Genomic DNA, 15,387 nt, shown 5'->3' with positions numbered 1-15,387 from the left:
AGCAGCAAACATGAAAATGTTTCTTTCAGAATTCTGCTCGTACAGGTCAATAGTTCACTGAGTAGTTTGTGCTTGTTCTCTCCAGTCCTGCTTTTATGGATGAGTATGAGAAGATTGAGGAGCAACTGCAGAAACAGTACAGTAGTTACCTAGAAAAATTCCGTAATCTGACCTACCTGGAGCAGCTCCTGGATGATCATCGACGGACAGAGCAAGAAATGTTTGAGGTAAGACAGCTTAGAAATGCTCAGCGAAACCGTAGATCCTGTAGTTCTTGGCTTTATAACAGAAAGTGTTTAAATAGGCCTTCACCAAAACAGCACATTACTGGTTGTAGAGTCAGCTCTGAGTGACTGGCAGGTTACTGACAAGCCGGTAAATGTGAGTGCTCTTGGACAAGACAGCTTTATTTTTTTGAGTTAGTGAAGTTAAACCAGTGTAGTGATGCCCCCTTCCAGTCTGTGACTCCCCTAACTTATTTTCAGTTGCTGTTTCTTGTTCATGAAGAATGTTTCCAGCATTTCTAATCTTCCTTTTGCTACATACGAAGTATGTTGCAAGAGTTATTAGGAGCTTATTTTTTATGGTCTGCCAATGGCTGATGTATAAGGGCTTCTCAGCTCAAGGGTCTTAAATTCCCTCATAGGTGTCCTCTTCAATGAGAACAGCAAAGAGTGTCAGTGAAAAGCTCAGATATGGTGGCCTCAGTGTTGTCTGGCAGAAATTTTATATCCTGACTTGATAAATTGCATCAGTTCAGTGAGATTCTCTATTTTGTATCCTGCTGGATAATCCACATGTGTATCTCCTCCTGCTCCATGCCAACCTTTCATCTAGCTTCCTGTAGCTTCATATTTTCCTTGTTTGGCTTTTCATCCATTTCACAGTAATTGCCCAGTGAATCTTCTGTTCTTCACTGAAATCATGTTCCAGTGAATGATCTCCCCTTGGACCTTCATACCAGTGGGTGTGCTGTACCTGGAGTTAACCAGTGTATCCTCTTTCTGATAGTCCTATCTTTCATATGCAGGTTTTGTTAACACAACTTACCCTTGTTCCTGCCAGAAATGTGGGAGAGCTGTGCATAATGTTTCTTCTTTGGCTATGACTACGTTTTGCTTTTGCCATGTCTGTATGTGTCTACTCATGTATAAACAGTAGTTTGACTTTAAATGACAGAGGGGAGATTGAGATGACCTATTACACAGAAGTTCGTCCCTGTGAGGGTGCTGAGGCACTGGCACAGGTTGCCTAGGGAAACTGTGGCTGCCCCATCCCTAGCAGGACAGGGGCTTGGAGCAACGTGGTCTAGTGGAAGGTGTCCCTGCTGGTGGCACGGGGTCGGAACTGGAAGAGCTTTAAGGTTCCTTCCAACTCAAACCAGTCTGGGATCCTATGACCCAAGTTTTTTAATCTTCTCCCTTAAAGTAATCATCTCTTTTTTAAAAGATAATGTGGGGATTCAACAACTTGTGACCCAATTTCCCATTAACCTCCCATTTTCTAAGCACTGTCTCTGTAGACATTATTTCACATATTTCTAATCAGTGTGGTATTTTCATGTGTCTTGTTCTATAATGTTCTAGCTCTTCCCCATATCTATGGCCAAAGTCCTCAATTAAATCATAATCTTGAAATGAAGCCTAAAATCTGTTTTCCCTTCTGTTCAAATGCCTTTGAGACTTAATAACAAAAGTAAAAATGTTTTGAACTGACCTGCCTGAAACTGTTTATAAATTCACAAAGTGAGTAAAGTGTCCACCTCTTCAGGGGATTTTTGTTGAAAGACAATAAAACAAAGAAAAAGCCTTTGTCCCTCAGGGCTGTGCCTGTGATTAGAATACAGACAGAACTTTTTCTGGTTTTCTCCTTCTTTCTTTGACCTGGAAATCTACCCCTATGCTTTTCATCTGCTAGGATAAGCAGGTAACAATGCTTCAGCAACATGCAGAATTATAAAGAGTATAAATGCTTTTGACAAAGATGTGTGGTTTTCTCTGCACACTTCTAGCACTTGTTATATGCAGTAGCATTAACAAGCATCAGAACTAGAAACATCTTTAAGATGTGTTTTATGCTAAAAACATACAGACCATAAAGCCCTATATCTTTTAAATACACTGTGATAGCTTAAACAAGCATGAAGTTTACCTGGTAAGTCTAGTTCTAGAGCTTGACTCTGAAAGGACCCTGAGATCATTTCAATTCACTTCCTGTTTGTTAGTCCAGTAAATCTTTTCATTAGGGAATGTTTGGGAAAACCAAAAATAAAAACAGGGAGGGGGAGGTATATTTGACACTTGGTCTTTAAAACTGGAGAGAGCAGCATGGGGATCAAGAACAGAAACCTGGCACATCTGAAAATACATAGAGTATTTAAAGGATGAGACTCTAGCCGTCTCTTTGTGGGCATCAGTGACCCAAGTTACCATGACTGTTTTGTTGTAGAAGCTGTTGCTTTGGAAGAAGAGGAGGTTTTGCATGTGTCTCTTGCAGCCAGTCTTTCAGGAGTGCTGGAGTCCAGACTCTTATTTGAAGTTACTCTGTGAGATGTCAGTGCTCAAAATTGGGCTCCAGGACTTGGTAACTGAAAAGGGGATGAAGAATCTGGGTCTCAACTAAACCAAGAGACTTTGTTGGTGCACTCTGATTTCCCAACCAGTGGAATTTTACTTTTTATTTTATAGGCACACTGTTTATTCCATTTCAGATGAGTCTCTTGCCCACCTGGAACACCATGGTGTTTAACTTCTGTCAGTCTTGATCTGCTTTGCAGGTGGTGCTTCATCACCTTTGGCTACTTGTTGGTGAAGAAAAGTTGTGGGGTGTTTATTACATGCTTGAAAAAAATAGAGGTTTGTGCCAAAATGAAGCTGCATGTTGTCCTAAAATTTATCATCTGGTGTCATTTTCAGAATCAACAGAGGAAGAAAAAGAGGATAATTACGTTTAATCCATTTTAATAGAGAGATTGTCAAAAAACACTGAAAATTATGTTGATTTTTTCCAACCCTGATTTGTCTTTTGTTCCACCAAACAAATCTTAATTATCTTTTATAGTAGAAGTGAGAGTCAGCTCTTCTATCATTGCTCTGTGTTTTGTTAAATAGCTTGCCAGAAAAAAGCACCAGCAGTGTAATTAGATTAATTCAGCACTCTGTGTGCTGTGCAGTACTGAGGACTGTCCTGGACCACTTCCCTTCACTAAGTGCATTTTTTAGGAGGAGTTTTTGTTCTGATTGAGAGAGTTGTTGAATAACAAGACTAATCTCTAGTGCAGTTGGACTCCAAGCTGTTTTGGTACCCTGCTGACGTTGCACAGCTAATGACCTGGGCCAGAGCGTGCTTCCTAATGAGAAAAGTGATTTAAAGATTGTATCCAAGGACACAATTGTAATTAAGTGCCATTGAGCAGTTGAAGCACTCCAGTGCTGCAGTACTGGCTGGTTGTGTGTATTGGTTTGCTTTGTTCTTTCATGTGCTAGGTGAACTGGGGAGGAGAGCTCTATAGCTCCTGTTGTTTTCCTGAACTTCCTGTTCCCTCTGCCTCCCAGTGTCCAGAATAGTATGGAGGTGGGGCTGAAAACAATTGGCAGCAGTCTCCTGCCAGGCACTGGATGGAGAAATCTCTCTTTGTAACGCAAGGAGAGATTTCTGTCTTTGGAATTTAAAGGAACTTAAAGGCTAGGTGCTGAGTCTGACCCAAATGAATTGTCAGAACTGCACAGTTAATGGTTGATGAAATTACCACCTGTAGAGCTTCTGCCCAGGTGATGTGGAAGTGCTTTGAAATGTGTGAAAAATATGGAATTATTTGTCTCTTACCAACTCTCATTTGTGGAGATGTCAGAAGTCCTCGCATGACTCCTCCTTTGAGTGAGTTTCTCACACTTATTGACCAACTGTCATGCACTACTTGTTACTGGAGCCGAGGAGTTTAAATAAGAGTCTTTGGTCTTTGCAGTTCCTTTTTTTTTTATTATTTTCAGCTGCCTCTTTTATTTTGTTTCTGTTCTCTTGTGCTACTCATGGAATTAATCCATCTTCTTGCCTTTCTGTGCAGAAGCAGAGATTTATGTGCCGTCTCCTCAAAGATTTGTTCTTATTTTTCTGCTTTATAGGAAGATTCAGCATGCTTCATTAATTTTTATCCTGGTTTTAAGATTAAATTGTTTCTGATGTTTAGACATGAAAGCTATTAGAACTTTTGAAACTAGCTTTTTTAATGCCAGAATAACCTGGCAATATCCTTCAGCATTTGCCTTTTCTCTAGACAGAATGTGCTTATTCTTTCTTTTGCTTCTCAGGGGACATCCCTGAAGTACTTCTTCAGCCACTTTCTCCTAAGGTATTTTAAGACTGCTTTTGTGCTAGTGCTGTGAAATCTCAACAAGGAATACCATGAAGTAGTGGACATGCAGAAGAGGATGTTCAAAGCCATTCTGTCATTATCTTTAGTTTGGCATTGCCTGAACTATCATTCATCATTATGACACTACTACCAGTAAGCAGTCCACCACAGTTAAGCAAGGAAAAGCCAACTAAACAGACTATTGTGACTTTCCCTTTGTGACCAACCCTCCCCAAGTAAAATTCCCTCTTTATTAAAATAATGGGTTTTTTAACCAGAGCTCCATACCTGAAGCAGATGCCCTATTCTGAATATGCACATAATAGGGATAACTGGGTTCTGCTGCACTGAGATACTTCTTGAGTCTGCTGCTTTTTGTGTCTTTTTGTATTGAGCTATTCCATTTGAAATATTAAATCTGGATGTTCCCATTCTGATGTCTGGTTACTGAAATAGCCAGGCAGAAGGTTAATGGGAAAAGTGGTTGGTTTCAATTGATTTCCTAGCTAATGTACATTTGAATTATGATCGCTTGGTAACATTTTTATAGGTACCAGGAGAGCACTTCTGGTCCAATGTTGCTGAATTATATTGAATATCAGATGTAAAAGTAAGCACAGGCATCTTAATTGTTGATTGCTTCTATTTTGGTGTTACAAGCATGACAGCATTGGTGCACTGAGACACACAAATCCCATAATGGAGAAATGTGGGAAAAATAGAAGAGGAGGAAGGGAATGCACAAGGGGAGAGTAGGGATAATGGAGCATAGGAGAAATTGCTGGCCTGAGAAATGGTGGGCACACAAAAGGAGACGACAGAGGTAGAGGAAAGGTGGGAGGGCATGTGAGGAGTGTGTTGAAAACGTGGAAGTGTTGCTGTGTGTATTCACTCCACAAAAGTAAAAGTCTGCCAATACCATGTCAACTAGACTGAGACTCTGAGGTGCCTCTATATGCCCTGAAGCAGTTGTGTGTGTACCTGCTCCTGGTGCTTTAGTGTTACTGTCTCCCCTTAAAAGCTAGAGGAAAAGTTTTTGGGAAGTGAAACCATTTTAGATGAGCTCAGTTGATCTCAATCAGATTAGTCAACTTGGTGTTCAAAGATCCAGGATTTGTCAGGATTATCTTGACATCTGAGGTGTCAGATGAGTGAACAAACTTGCTTTGGGATACCAAATTTGGGATCATTTGACACAAGATTTATTTTTTCTTAAACTCTAACCATCACTTGTAGGTTTTTCTGAACAGTGCGAATGTTCCTCTTCTGTTTCATGAGCCCATAATCTCCTGAGCAGAAAGAGGTGAAGAGGTCCCTTGTGCATCATGGATTGGTGCTATGCTTGGATATGAACCCCCTGTGCACCCTACTAAGTCTAGTTCTTTCTTGCTGCTGTTGTAAAACTGTGCTAATTTTGGTACATATGAAATGCTCTGTGGTTGGGGAAGGAACAGAGAGAGTATCTACTAAGTGTTGCAGTGTGCTAAGTCAGGGTGACTTTCCATCATGCCAGCAATTGCTTCTGTGAAGTATGAGATGTAGTGGCTCTCATTAACAGTGTAGCTTGGAAATCTGTGAGTGTTTTTCACAAATAGAAATCGCATACTATCTGATCAGGTGAAATCTGTTATTGTTGTAGATCATTGCTTAAGTAGGTAACCAGGTATGGTTATCTACTAATTTTGTATTAAAGATTGGCAGCCTGATACATGTGAACAGTCCTAGAAACAGTGCTTGCAATCCCTTTTCCAATGAGAGATGCCTGCACCATTAGTCACCTCTACTTTCTTCTTCTCTAACCACCACATTGAGATACTTAAATTAATTTTATCCCAGCCTTTTAAGCTAGTAGGTAGAGCACTGTCCTGGCAAGCAGGAACAAAGAATGCAAATGTTTTCAAGCTACAGAAATAATAAACAGGTTTCCAGTTCTTATGCTAGGGCTCTAACAAGGCTTCAGAGAGATGCTTCCCTGTTGTTGCCTCTTAATTCGGGACTTGACTGGTGGGAAATAAGAAATAAACTGAAGTGTGCATCAGCCACAAGATTCTTTGCTGTAAGAACCCTGAGCTGTATTGGAGCTAATTGACCTAAAGATGGAAGGCAACAGATTCTGTTTTCAATTCCTGGAACCATCAAGTTCACAAAGAACAACTACTCTTTAATGTAATAAACACTCTCCTTGAAAAGAATGATTAATCCTGACTCCCCTTTGAACACTGAAGGGTTTGTGCTACCTGTGACACAGGGAAATGATAATTCTGATGTTAGATTCTAGCAGTGATGTGACAGTGATTGCTTTCTGGTGGTGAACAGACACAGCTGTGACTACTAACTTCCAATCAATAGTAATTTGGGTGATAATTTCTTCAGACACTGCAAACTGACCTCAGGTTTACATTACGGAATTGTACATTAATTCCAATAAATCACACAACCAACTAATATCATTTGTACACTTGGTACAATAAAATATATTACATAAAGGGAATGCACAATGAGCTGTTATTGAGTCATTATAATTCATACCTTCCACACAAATGAATAGGAAAAATAGAGAGGAGTTGTTATGGTAAAGTCGCATTATATCATTGATTTGCAGGATAAAATCTGTCCTCTGTCATGTTATTTAGGCAGTAGCAAATTCCTGAGTGTTAGTGCTGACTTGAAGGTTCTTGTATGAAAGCATTTTAACTGAAAAATTTGGGGCAGAAAATGTTAGTGTGGGTCTTTTTTCTTTTTTTTTTTTTAACTAGCTCTGCATATATTTCTCTCACTCAGTGCTGGCAGATGATTTAAAGACCTATGATCTCAACTTTTTGCTTGTATCTTATGTTGCAGTCTCTGCCAGTGTCTTACCAGTCCTTTTGTCTTCTGTCTTGTCATGATCATCTTGAGCAGTGCCCTGTCACAGATAGTCATATAAATCCCCAGTGGGGTGCTTAGTGCTGTGTTTCCTCTGATGTTCTGTCCCTTGGCTCTGCCCTGTGGTTCCAGATGGTTCAGGAGTATTTCTTACATCTTCTTGGGGCTTTCAACTTCAAGCCTCCAGCCAGTTTTATTGAATCTGGATCTTGCTGAATCTGAAAGGATTAACCTAGTGTGCACATGCTTAGATGTAGCTGCAGGCAGGATTCTTGTACTGCTTTAACCGTTTATACTGGTACTTGTTCTGGTGAATCATCACAGTGCAAAACTTCTCACTCTCAAAGAGGCCCAATTTAGGTGAATAATGAAGGCAGTTCTCATTAGTGGCCCAGCAAAGTGTGCTCTAGGAGCAGTGTTGGAAAAGCAGTTCAGCACAAGCATTTGGTACACATCATTTTTTTTTTTATGCAGGATTCTCAGTATTTCTGAGCCTCTTTCCCATTATTGTTCAATGAATGGAGATAGTCATAGAGTGACAGACTCAGGTAATGGTCTGTGTTGGAAGGAACCTTAAAGCTTATCCAGTTCCAACCCCCTGCCGTGGGCAGGGACACCTTCCACTATACCTGGTTGCTCCAAGCCCCGTCCAACCTGGCCTTGAGCACTTGAGGGAGAAGTTACATCAATCCAAAAAGAAGTGATCCATGCTGTGCAAAGGGCACAGGTCGGTGTGAGAAAGAACTGGCTGGCCCAGGAAGTGGTGAAAATAGGGTGCATATTTTCTGGCAAGAAGGGGTCCTAGTCCTGGGAGCTTCAGAGAGAGAGAGGGGAGGGAAGGTCATGGAGTAAAGGAAGATTTGAATCCTTAAGCTCATCAGAGCTAGAGTTGACTCCAGACCGGCAGAGCTCATAGTGAAGGGGATAAGGTTGCACAGAGCTGGACTGATATCCTTTCTGTGAGGTTTCATGTAGCTTACATCAAATTCCTTGAATTGCCGTGTATCCAAGTACAGAGCCCCAGACAAGTACAGTGGAGAGCAGTATCTGAGGTGGAACATTTTGAGTTGGTTATTTTTTTTTAATAGAAATCCAGTCAACATAGCTAAACTTTAAATCTGCTTTCTTGGTCACAGATCTACAGATTAATCTGTTCAAAACAAAGTCAGCTATGGCATCAGACCACATTGCTCAAGACTTTAGTCCAGTCCTGAAATTCTCCAAACACATGGACCACACAGCCTCTTTGGGCAAGCTTTTTACTGTTTGACCACTATAATGAAAACTTGAAATGTGTAGACACACAAAGTGGAGCAACCTGTGAAGAAAGCTTTTGTATTGCATCAGAAGTTGCTCATGAAACATGCCACTGGGTGGCTTACTTACTTGATGAGGATAAGTCGGGAGAGCTGTAGAGAGAAGCAAAGAGGGTTCATACAAAGCATAAATATGGCACCCTAGTCAGGAAACTCATTTCATAGTGCAAGAGCAAGCAATTACCAAAGTGGAGTTTGTCCCCCAGAGCTAATTTGCTCTTTGATTAGTCCCTTCCTTTTGAGTTCCCAAAGGGAAAGCATTCACGTCTGGGTGAGCCCTTCATGCGCAGTCTGCTTGTTCAAGAGGAAGAGTCACTGATCTACCTCAAGCCTCAGGATGCTACCTCTCAACTTCAGTTTATCAAGTGCGCTCTTCACTTCCAACTCCAATTTTTCTGTTTTGTGAGAAGTGGGTAGTGCAATGTGTGAGCTGGAGGTACTGCAGTCAGGACTTGCTAAGTAATGATGGAATCACTAGGAAGAAGTTATGTGAGACATGTTAAACCAATTTAATTTTCAAATAGTTGCTGTGGATTGTGTTTTTGTATTACTTGAAGAGCATTTTCTGAATACACTTCACTTTCTGGCTTCATATAGCCTGAGTGTGGTGTCATTAAGAGCCGCTATGTTAGAACAGCATCAGTGTGGGTATCCCAAGCCCTAAACTGCATCTTTCCCTGTCTCTGCCTCCTGCACTCTCATGGTCTCAGGCAAAGGCTCAGCTGAGCACCCTGTTCCTTGTTGCTCTTTCCCAGATCCCTGATAGCATTTTACCTTCCTAAAGACTTTTCCCCAAAACAAAGTTGTTGTAAGTACCCATGCTAGATTTTTTTGAGTATGCTAGCTTTCCTTTAGGATAAGTTACCAAACGTTTTAGCTGTTTTCTATATTTTTCTAATAGTATGAATGAATATCAGTTAATTAACATGTATTCCCTCGAAAAGATAAACCTTCCAAGAAACTTTTGAGGTGTTTTTGTGACTTTTGTTGATGAAAGTGCACTTCAGGTGAACAGATCTACTTGTTTATTTTTATAAATGTGACCACTGGAGTTGGTGTGTCAGAGTTTTCTGGGGGAAGATACTACGTTCTGTGTTGCTTGTGTGCTGTGAACTGCCCTACGTGAATGCTGCTTGGTCTCCTCCTTCTGAGCCTACTAAGTTGGGTTTGGTGTTCCACCTGGATAACTGCTATCCTGTCGGCCTGACTCATGTTGCCCTATCTATTGAAGTACTTTTACTGTATCTATTACAGGACCCCTAGTGAACAATTCTGCCACAAGCAGCAGCAAAATTCAAGGTTAGCAGGGTTTAACACAGGAAAAGAATAACCAGGAAAGGCAGAGTTGTGTTGGAAAGTAATGTAAGATGTATTTTTTGAAATAATTGGATTCCTTTGAGAATAGATATATTAATGACAGGTAATGGCTAGCAGAGGCACAAGAGGAGTGTCAAGATAAAAAAAAGCCTTTCAGTGAAGAAGGACAATTAATCAAATTAATAATTTAAAATAATGGCACTACAGCAGAAATGAATCCCCAGCTGCTTCCACTGATGACACTGGTGGTGCCAGCATGATGATAACAGTTGGTGGATTTCTGGTGAGTGTATAAAATACTCTCAAGTATGCTTTAAATGTGTTTCAACGGAAGTGATTGCTGTAAAAGGTCTGTTAATGTGAGAGGGGATGGCTGTTTCAGCACATGAAAGTGAGGGAGAAAATGGGAATAATGAGAATAAGGAGGAGACAGATGATCTTATAATGGGGGATGATGGTTTTAAATTCATTCTATGTGTGCTCATCCACTGGACGGATGACCTCTAGAAAAGTTTAAATGGCCAGTGGTGATGGCTTTCAGAAGCTCCTCAGGCCAAAACAGCAAAGATGCATAAATGTCTGTAAAAGTGAAGTATTGATTAGTATGAAACTTTGTGAGGGATCTGGAGAATCTGCTGGAGCAAATTCATGTTCTCTTTTCTGGTTCAGGACTCTAGTTGCAGCAGTGCCTCTTGAGACCACATTCTCCAAAGCGCTGTACTTAATACTGGCATCTGGGGGTAGTTTACTGCTTTCCTGTTCATCAGAAAGCTCTATCACGGTGACAGCACTTTGTAATTAATGAAGTGGCATCGTCAGTCAAAGAAGAATAACCTCTAGATGCAGAATCTATCTCTGTGCCAGAAAGTGAGGGTGCTGCTTTATCACTGCCTCTAAGCTTCCCTGTGCTTCCACACTATTAATGAGTGCAACATCGTGTCATATGGGAAGGAATTCTTTTAATTTTCCATTTTAGTAAATTTTGTAGGAAACTAAAATCCTGGTCAAATTATTATAGATGAGACGGGAAACCAGAGGACCCCTCTGGTAATAGTGCCAGCTGTGACTTCTGGTTTTGCTTTTTTTACTGAAGTAAAAACTTCACAACAAGTGTTTAAAAGTTCAAAATAAAAATTAGTATTAGTTTATGTGGCATGGTCTGTGTTGGTTTATAGGTCAGGAGTTTGTTCTCTGATCCTTAATCATAAGCAGTCCAAGGGCTGTCACCTATTGGAAGGCAGTGTTCAACACAGGCTGCTTCTTTACAGAGGGTGCAACCCTTCCTCCCCACTTCCCAGCCCAGCCCAGCCTTTCTAGGGTGCTTATCTCCCTCTAGCGCAGCCCACGAAACATGGAAGCTCTCTCATCATACTTCTGTAATTCCAATGGGATCAAAGCTATGCACATCCTAATCCCTCCAATTTTGTTCCCTATGATATATATACTTGTGTTCAGGGAATTGAGATGGGATCTTGCTGTGCTGCTTTCACAAGAATGTACCAGTGCCCCCTTGTCAGGCTATCATCATTCCTAAAATACCTAGGAAAGGGGAGACTGAGATTAGGTTTTAGGCAGAAGTTCTTCCCTGTGAAGGGTGGTGAGGCACTGGCACAGGGTGCCCAGAGAAGCTGTGGCTGCCCCATCCCTGGCAGTGTTCAAGGCCGGGTTGGATGGGGCTTGGAGCAACCTGGTCTAGTGGAAGGTGTCCCTGCCCATGGCAGGGGGTTGGAACTGGGTAAGCTCTAAGGTCCCTTCCAACCTGAACCCATCTTGTGATACTGTGATTCCCTGACACACCTAGCTTGGCGCCCTCCTCATAGTTTAGCAAGTCTGTTGGTAAAGATTCTTCTGCTCTGCTTTTTGAGATGGACCTTTCCTCTTCATTTCTCAACAGAACAAAAAGAATAAAATCTGTAGCATTGCAGTCACTTTCAGTCAAGCATAACTATAGCCATGTTCAAGTTCAAATCATAAAACTAGACATGAATTTAGGGTGAGGCATTTAATAGTAGTTCAATTTAATAGTAGTTCAGCATAATAGAAAGCATCATTTTCTATTCTTAAAGAGCTGCAGGTAGGTTGGTACCTCATGCTATCATGAACCTTAGCTGTGTTTGCTTACCTTACTGTTGTACCTAGCAGGCTTCCTCTTAGTAAGAGTACTGTCACATTCTCTGTTCACTGCACAATTTCTCCTCCTTCTTATATCTCACCCTTGCTGAATGAGTGGCAAGGGTCTATTATGGAAAATAAATGTCATTGTGTGTGTGTAGCAAGAGCTAATCTCAGCTGCTTTATTCTATAACAAAGCAAGAAACAGCTGTTGAGAGGCAGGTGAAGATTTGGTGGTTCAATCCATCATCAAGTCGGTTCCCTTTAAGTATACTACAAGCAGTAGGGCTGTTATCTGGCAAATCACTAGGAAAAACACAAAACAAAACCAGAAGGAATCATTGTTTTCCCTTACTAAGATCAAGAGGTTATACACAGAGATATCTAGAGAAACTTCTGGTGTGGGAAGATGTCCCCAGAAGAGCAGAAGGAATAGTTTAGGCAAAAACCTGAAATGCGAGCATCTGAACAAAAAAAGTCACCACGCTCCAGTTGTTCAATTCTTTTATACTTATCCCCTTTGTATTTTCCCTGTTCTTTCCCTTTCTTTCTATTTAGTGGTAACCCATGTTTTCTGCCAGCTGACTGCAGGGCGCAGGTTGTGTTCAAAATCACACTAGTGTTTTCTCCACAACTTTCCCAACAGAACTTTGAGGTTAACTTTAAAAAAACAAACAAACAAACAAACAAATGAAAACAAACCCAAACCCAACCTGAGATGATTTAAATGATCAAATACTGCATCATTTTTGTTCTTTCTGGGTTTGAGCCTTTTAGACTTGCTGCTTTGCAATCTGCAGCTACAGAATTGTTTGCAAACTCATGATCTGAGCAACTTGATTTTACTGTTTAAACCAATCCTTAGCACCATTAGGTATATCATAAAGCACTGGCATTATGATACAAGGAACAATGTGCCTTCCTCAGATCAGGGTTGCTTGCCCTAAGGCAAACACTGAGTCAGTGGCAGAGCTGTCTGATTGGGGGTCTTTGGCTGGGGGATATTCTCCATGGTGGCACACTGGCTTCTGTTTAAAAACCAAAAAACCCCAACCGATTCCCCCCACCCCAGCCCCTGCATGTGGTTGTGTGTAGTTTGCATGCAGTTGTAATTGCGTGCTGTTCAGTCTCTCTTAAAGACACTGTAGTAAACAGTCAATAAATGCATTTCTCAGGCTCTGCTTCCATACAGCTTTCCATAAAAGGATTTTTCCAAGCCAACTCCCATCCACCCTGCTCTAGGAGCTCACAGGTTACATTTCACATTTTAGACCAAAAGTGTAGATGATACTAAAATATTCTGCCAAACAGCCATGTGTGGTGTTTTATTGCTCTTTTCCGAAGACTTTCAGAGTCAGATAGGAGATGGAAATCCATCTGCTTTGCCAGTTAATGTAGATTTGAGATGCAGAGTACCTGTGTTGGGCTCATTCAAACTCCATTCTACAAAACCTGTACATTTGTCTTTAGCGCAGTCAATGTGCTGTAGAAGACAGATAGCATATTTGCTGAATTGGACAGATAAATGGGTGTGAAAAAAGCACAGTTGATTATAAACATGGGTGTAATGTACTTGTTTTAACAGCTTTTGTCTGTTCTAGTATCTCAACAAAAGGATTCTTTCCTGTTGCCCCAGAGAACATTTGTTTAAGTGTCACAAGATGAGATGGCTGCTATGGAAAGCTGGTGACTAAGTTGACGTGAAGCCTTGTGCTAAAAAGCATGGACAAATTATATTAGGGGTGAAAAAAAGTTGACTTGATAAAGGAAACTTTTTCACTGTTTGATTAGTCAGGAATCAGAAGAGATTTGCTCAGACAGGTTGATTGGTCGCTCTGCTTGGAGGTTTGAAGAGCCCACTAGCTCAAGCCTCGAGCGCCATGGTCTGATCCCATTGCTGATCCTGCTTTGAGCAGGAGGTTGGGCTGGGGACTTCTGGAGGTCCCTTGGAGCGAAGGTTGTTCTGGGGGGTCTACATGTTAGCAACAGGAACTGCCTTGCTGCCTGTTACACTAGGCTGTCTACTCTAGGTTTGCAGAGTATGCTAGAGGCAGGTTTACGCCTAGAAAAGGCTACGTAGTATATGAAACACAGGAGGAAAGGTTCTCTTTCAGCAGAGATCTATCTGCCTCTAAAGCAGGATTTTCAGCTTCAATTTCTGGTGTGCTCCAATGCCTGGGAGCTGCCTCCGAGGCAGTTTGCTCCAGTTTTGTGTCAATGGGCACTTTAATTCTGTTAATTTGACACTGTGATTCCCCAGTGTATTTGGGCAAAGTTGCTTGTAGAGTAAGATACATGTTGTGTTTGCCTGCAGCGTTTCAGTCTTGTTTGCTTAATGGAGAGACAGAGCAGGGTGCTGGGATATTGGCTCTAGCTCATACCACATTCTGAGCCACTCAGCCACTTCCCCACAGGCGCTTCACGAGGTAAAGGCCATTGCTTGTGTTTCCTGGAGCTGTCAGCCTGACACTCCACCCACAAAACATGACTGCTGTCCTGTGCAGAGCTAGTCCCTTGTACAATGTTATGTGTTGAAAGAGCATCCCTGGTGTTATGCTCAATCATGCCCTCAGCTGTTCTCCCTTGTCACGTGTCAGAAACCCTGGGTCATGCAGAACAGGCCAGCCTAAACCAGAAGGACATCTCTGATTAGCATGGTCTTGCTTTCCCAGGGCTGATATAAACCCATTCTGTTAAGAGACAGTGAAGTGTGGGAAGTGGTGGCTGCAGCCAAGGTGGAAGCCAGTCAAGTCAGAAGATGCAGCCTGATAATTACCATCACTAAAAGCAGCAGGCAGAAAGAGAACCTGAAGCTGCCACTGACTCAGCTGTTTAAAAGTTGCCATTAGTTTTAAACCTAAAATCTTGAAGCAATAAAGCTCTTGTAGTTCTTTCACTAATTTAACAGATCTAAGATTGCTCTGCAGATTCTTTTAAGGTGTAACTGTAAAAAATGATAATTTTTACTTGCTAGATAGATGATCTGCCATTGATTCTGCTCCCTCCTTTGAAGATCTTCCTTGTTAAGATCTGTAAACAGCACTTGACTATTGCTGTCCTGGTTCCAACTGGCTTGAGGCTGCCCTTTTAAAACAGTTTTTGTTGCTGCAGTATTTGCTAAGCTCTTGCAGGGTGTAGTCTGGCAGGACAGCTAAAAGACGTACAGTCTCAGCAGCTCCCTTGGGCTGGCTGCAGCATTTGACTGACCATGCATTGAATTATTCAGAAACCTAAACCAGTAGAAAATCAGCATTTTTCCTGCTGGTTATGTCTCCAGGCTGACTTGCTCTGAGATCATCGGAGGTGCTGGCAGCACCACAAGTAAAAGGCCAGAAGAAAGGGTCAAAAGTGGCTCATCTATATGGTTAAACCATTTTCTTAGACTTAATTTCTCTTGTATTTTAGGTCTGTAAACCAGCCCAGAAG

The 15,387-nt window shown here is 41.5% G+C and overlaps 1 protein-coding gene across 2 annotated transcripts in view; it reads left to right on the top strand.

The window, feature by feature from the left end:
* Positions 1 to 15,387, top strand: part of CLUAP1 (clusterin associated protein 1) — a 63,330-nt gene that overhangs the window by 24,594 nt on the left and 23,349 nt on the right. For both annotated transcript variants that reach the window (XM_057407931.1, XM_057407929.1), the window contains exon 8: positions 86 to 227. In XM_057407931.1, the coding sequence (XP_057263914.1) occupies positions 86 to 227 (142 nt within the window). The remainder of the gene's footprint in view (positions 1 to 85; positions 228 to 15,387) is intronic.

The sequence above is a fragment of the Pezoporus wallicus genome, unplaced genomic scaffold, assembly GCF_028554395.1.
Source record: "Pezoporus wallicus isolate ANWC-B61680 ecotype Strahan unplaced genomic scaffold, APGP_CSIRO_Pwel_v1 contig_4012, whole genome shotgun sequence".
Lineage (NCBI taxonomy): Eukaryota > Metazoa > Chordata > Aves > Psittaciformes > Psittacidae > Pezoporus > Pezoporus wallicus.
This window is presented reverse-complemented; position numbering and strand designations above follow the sequence as displayed.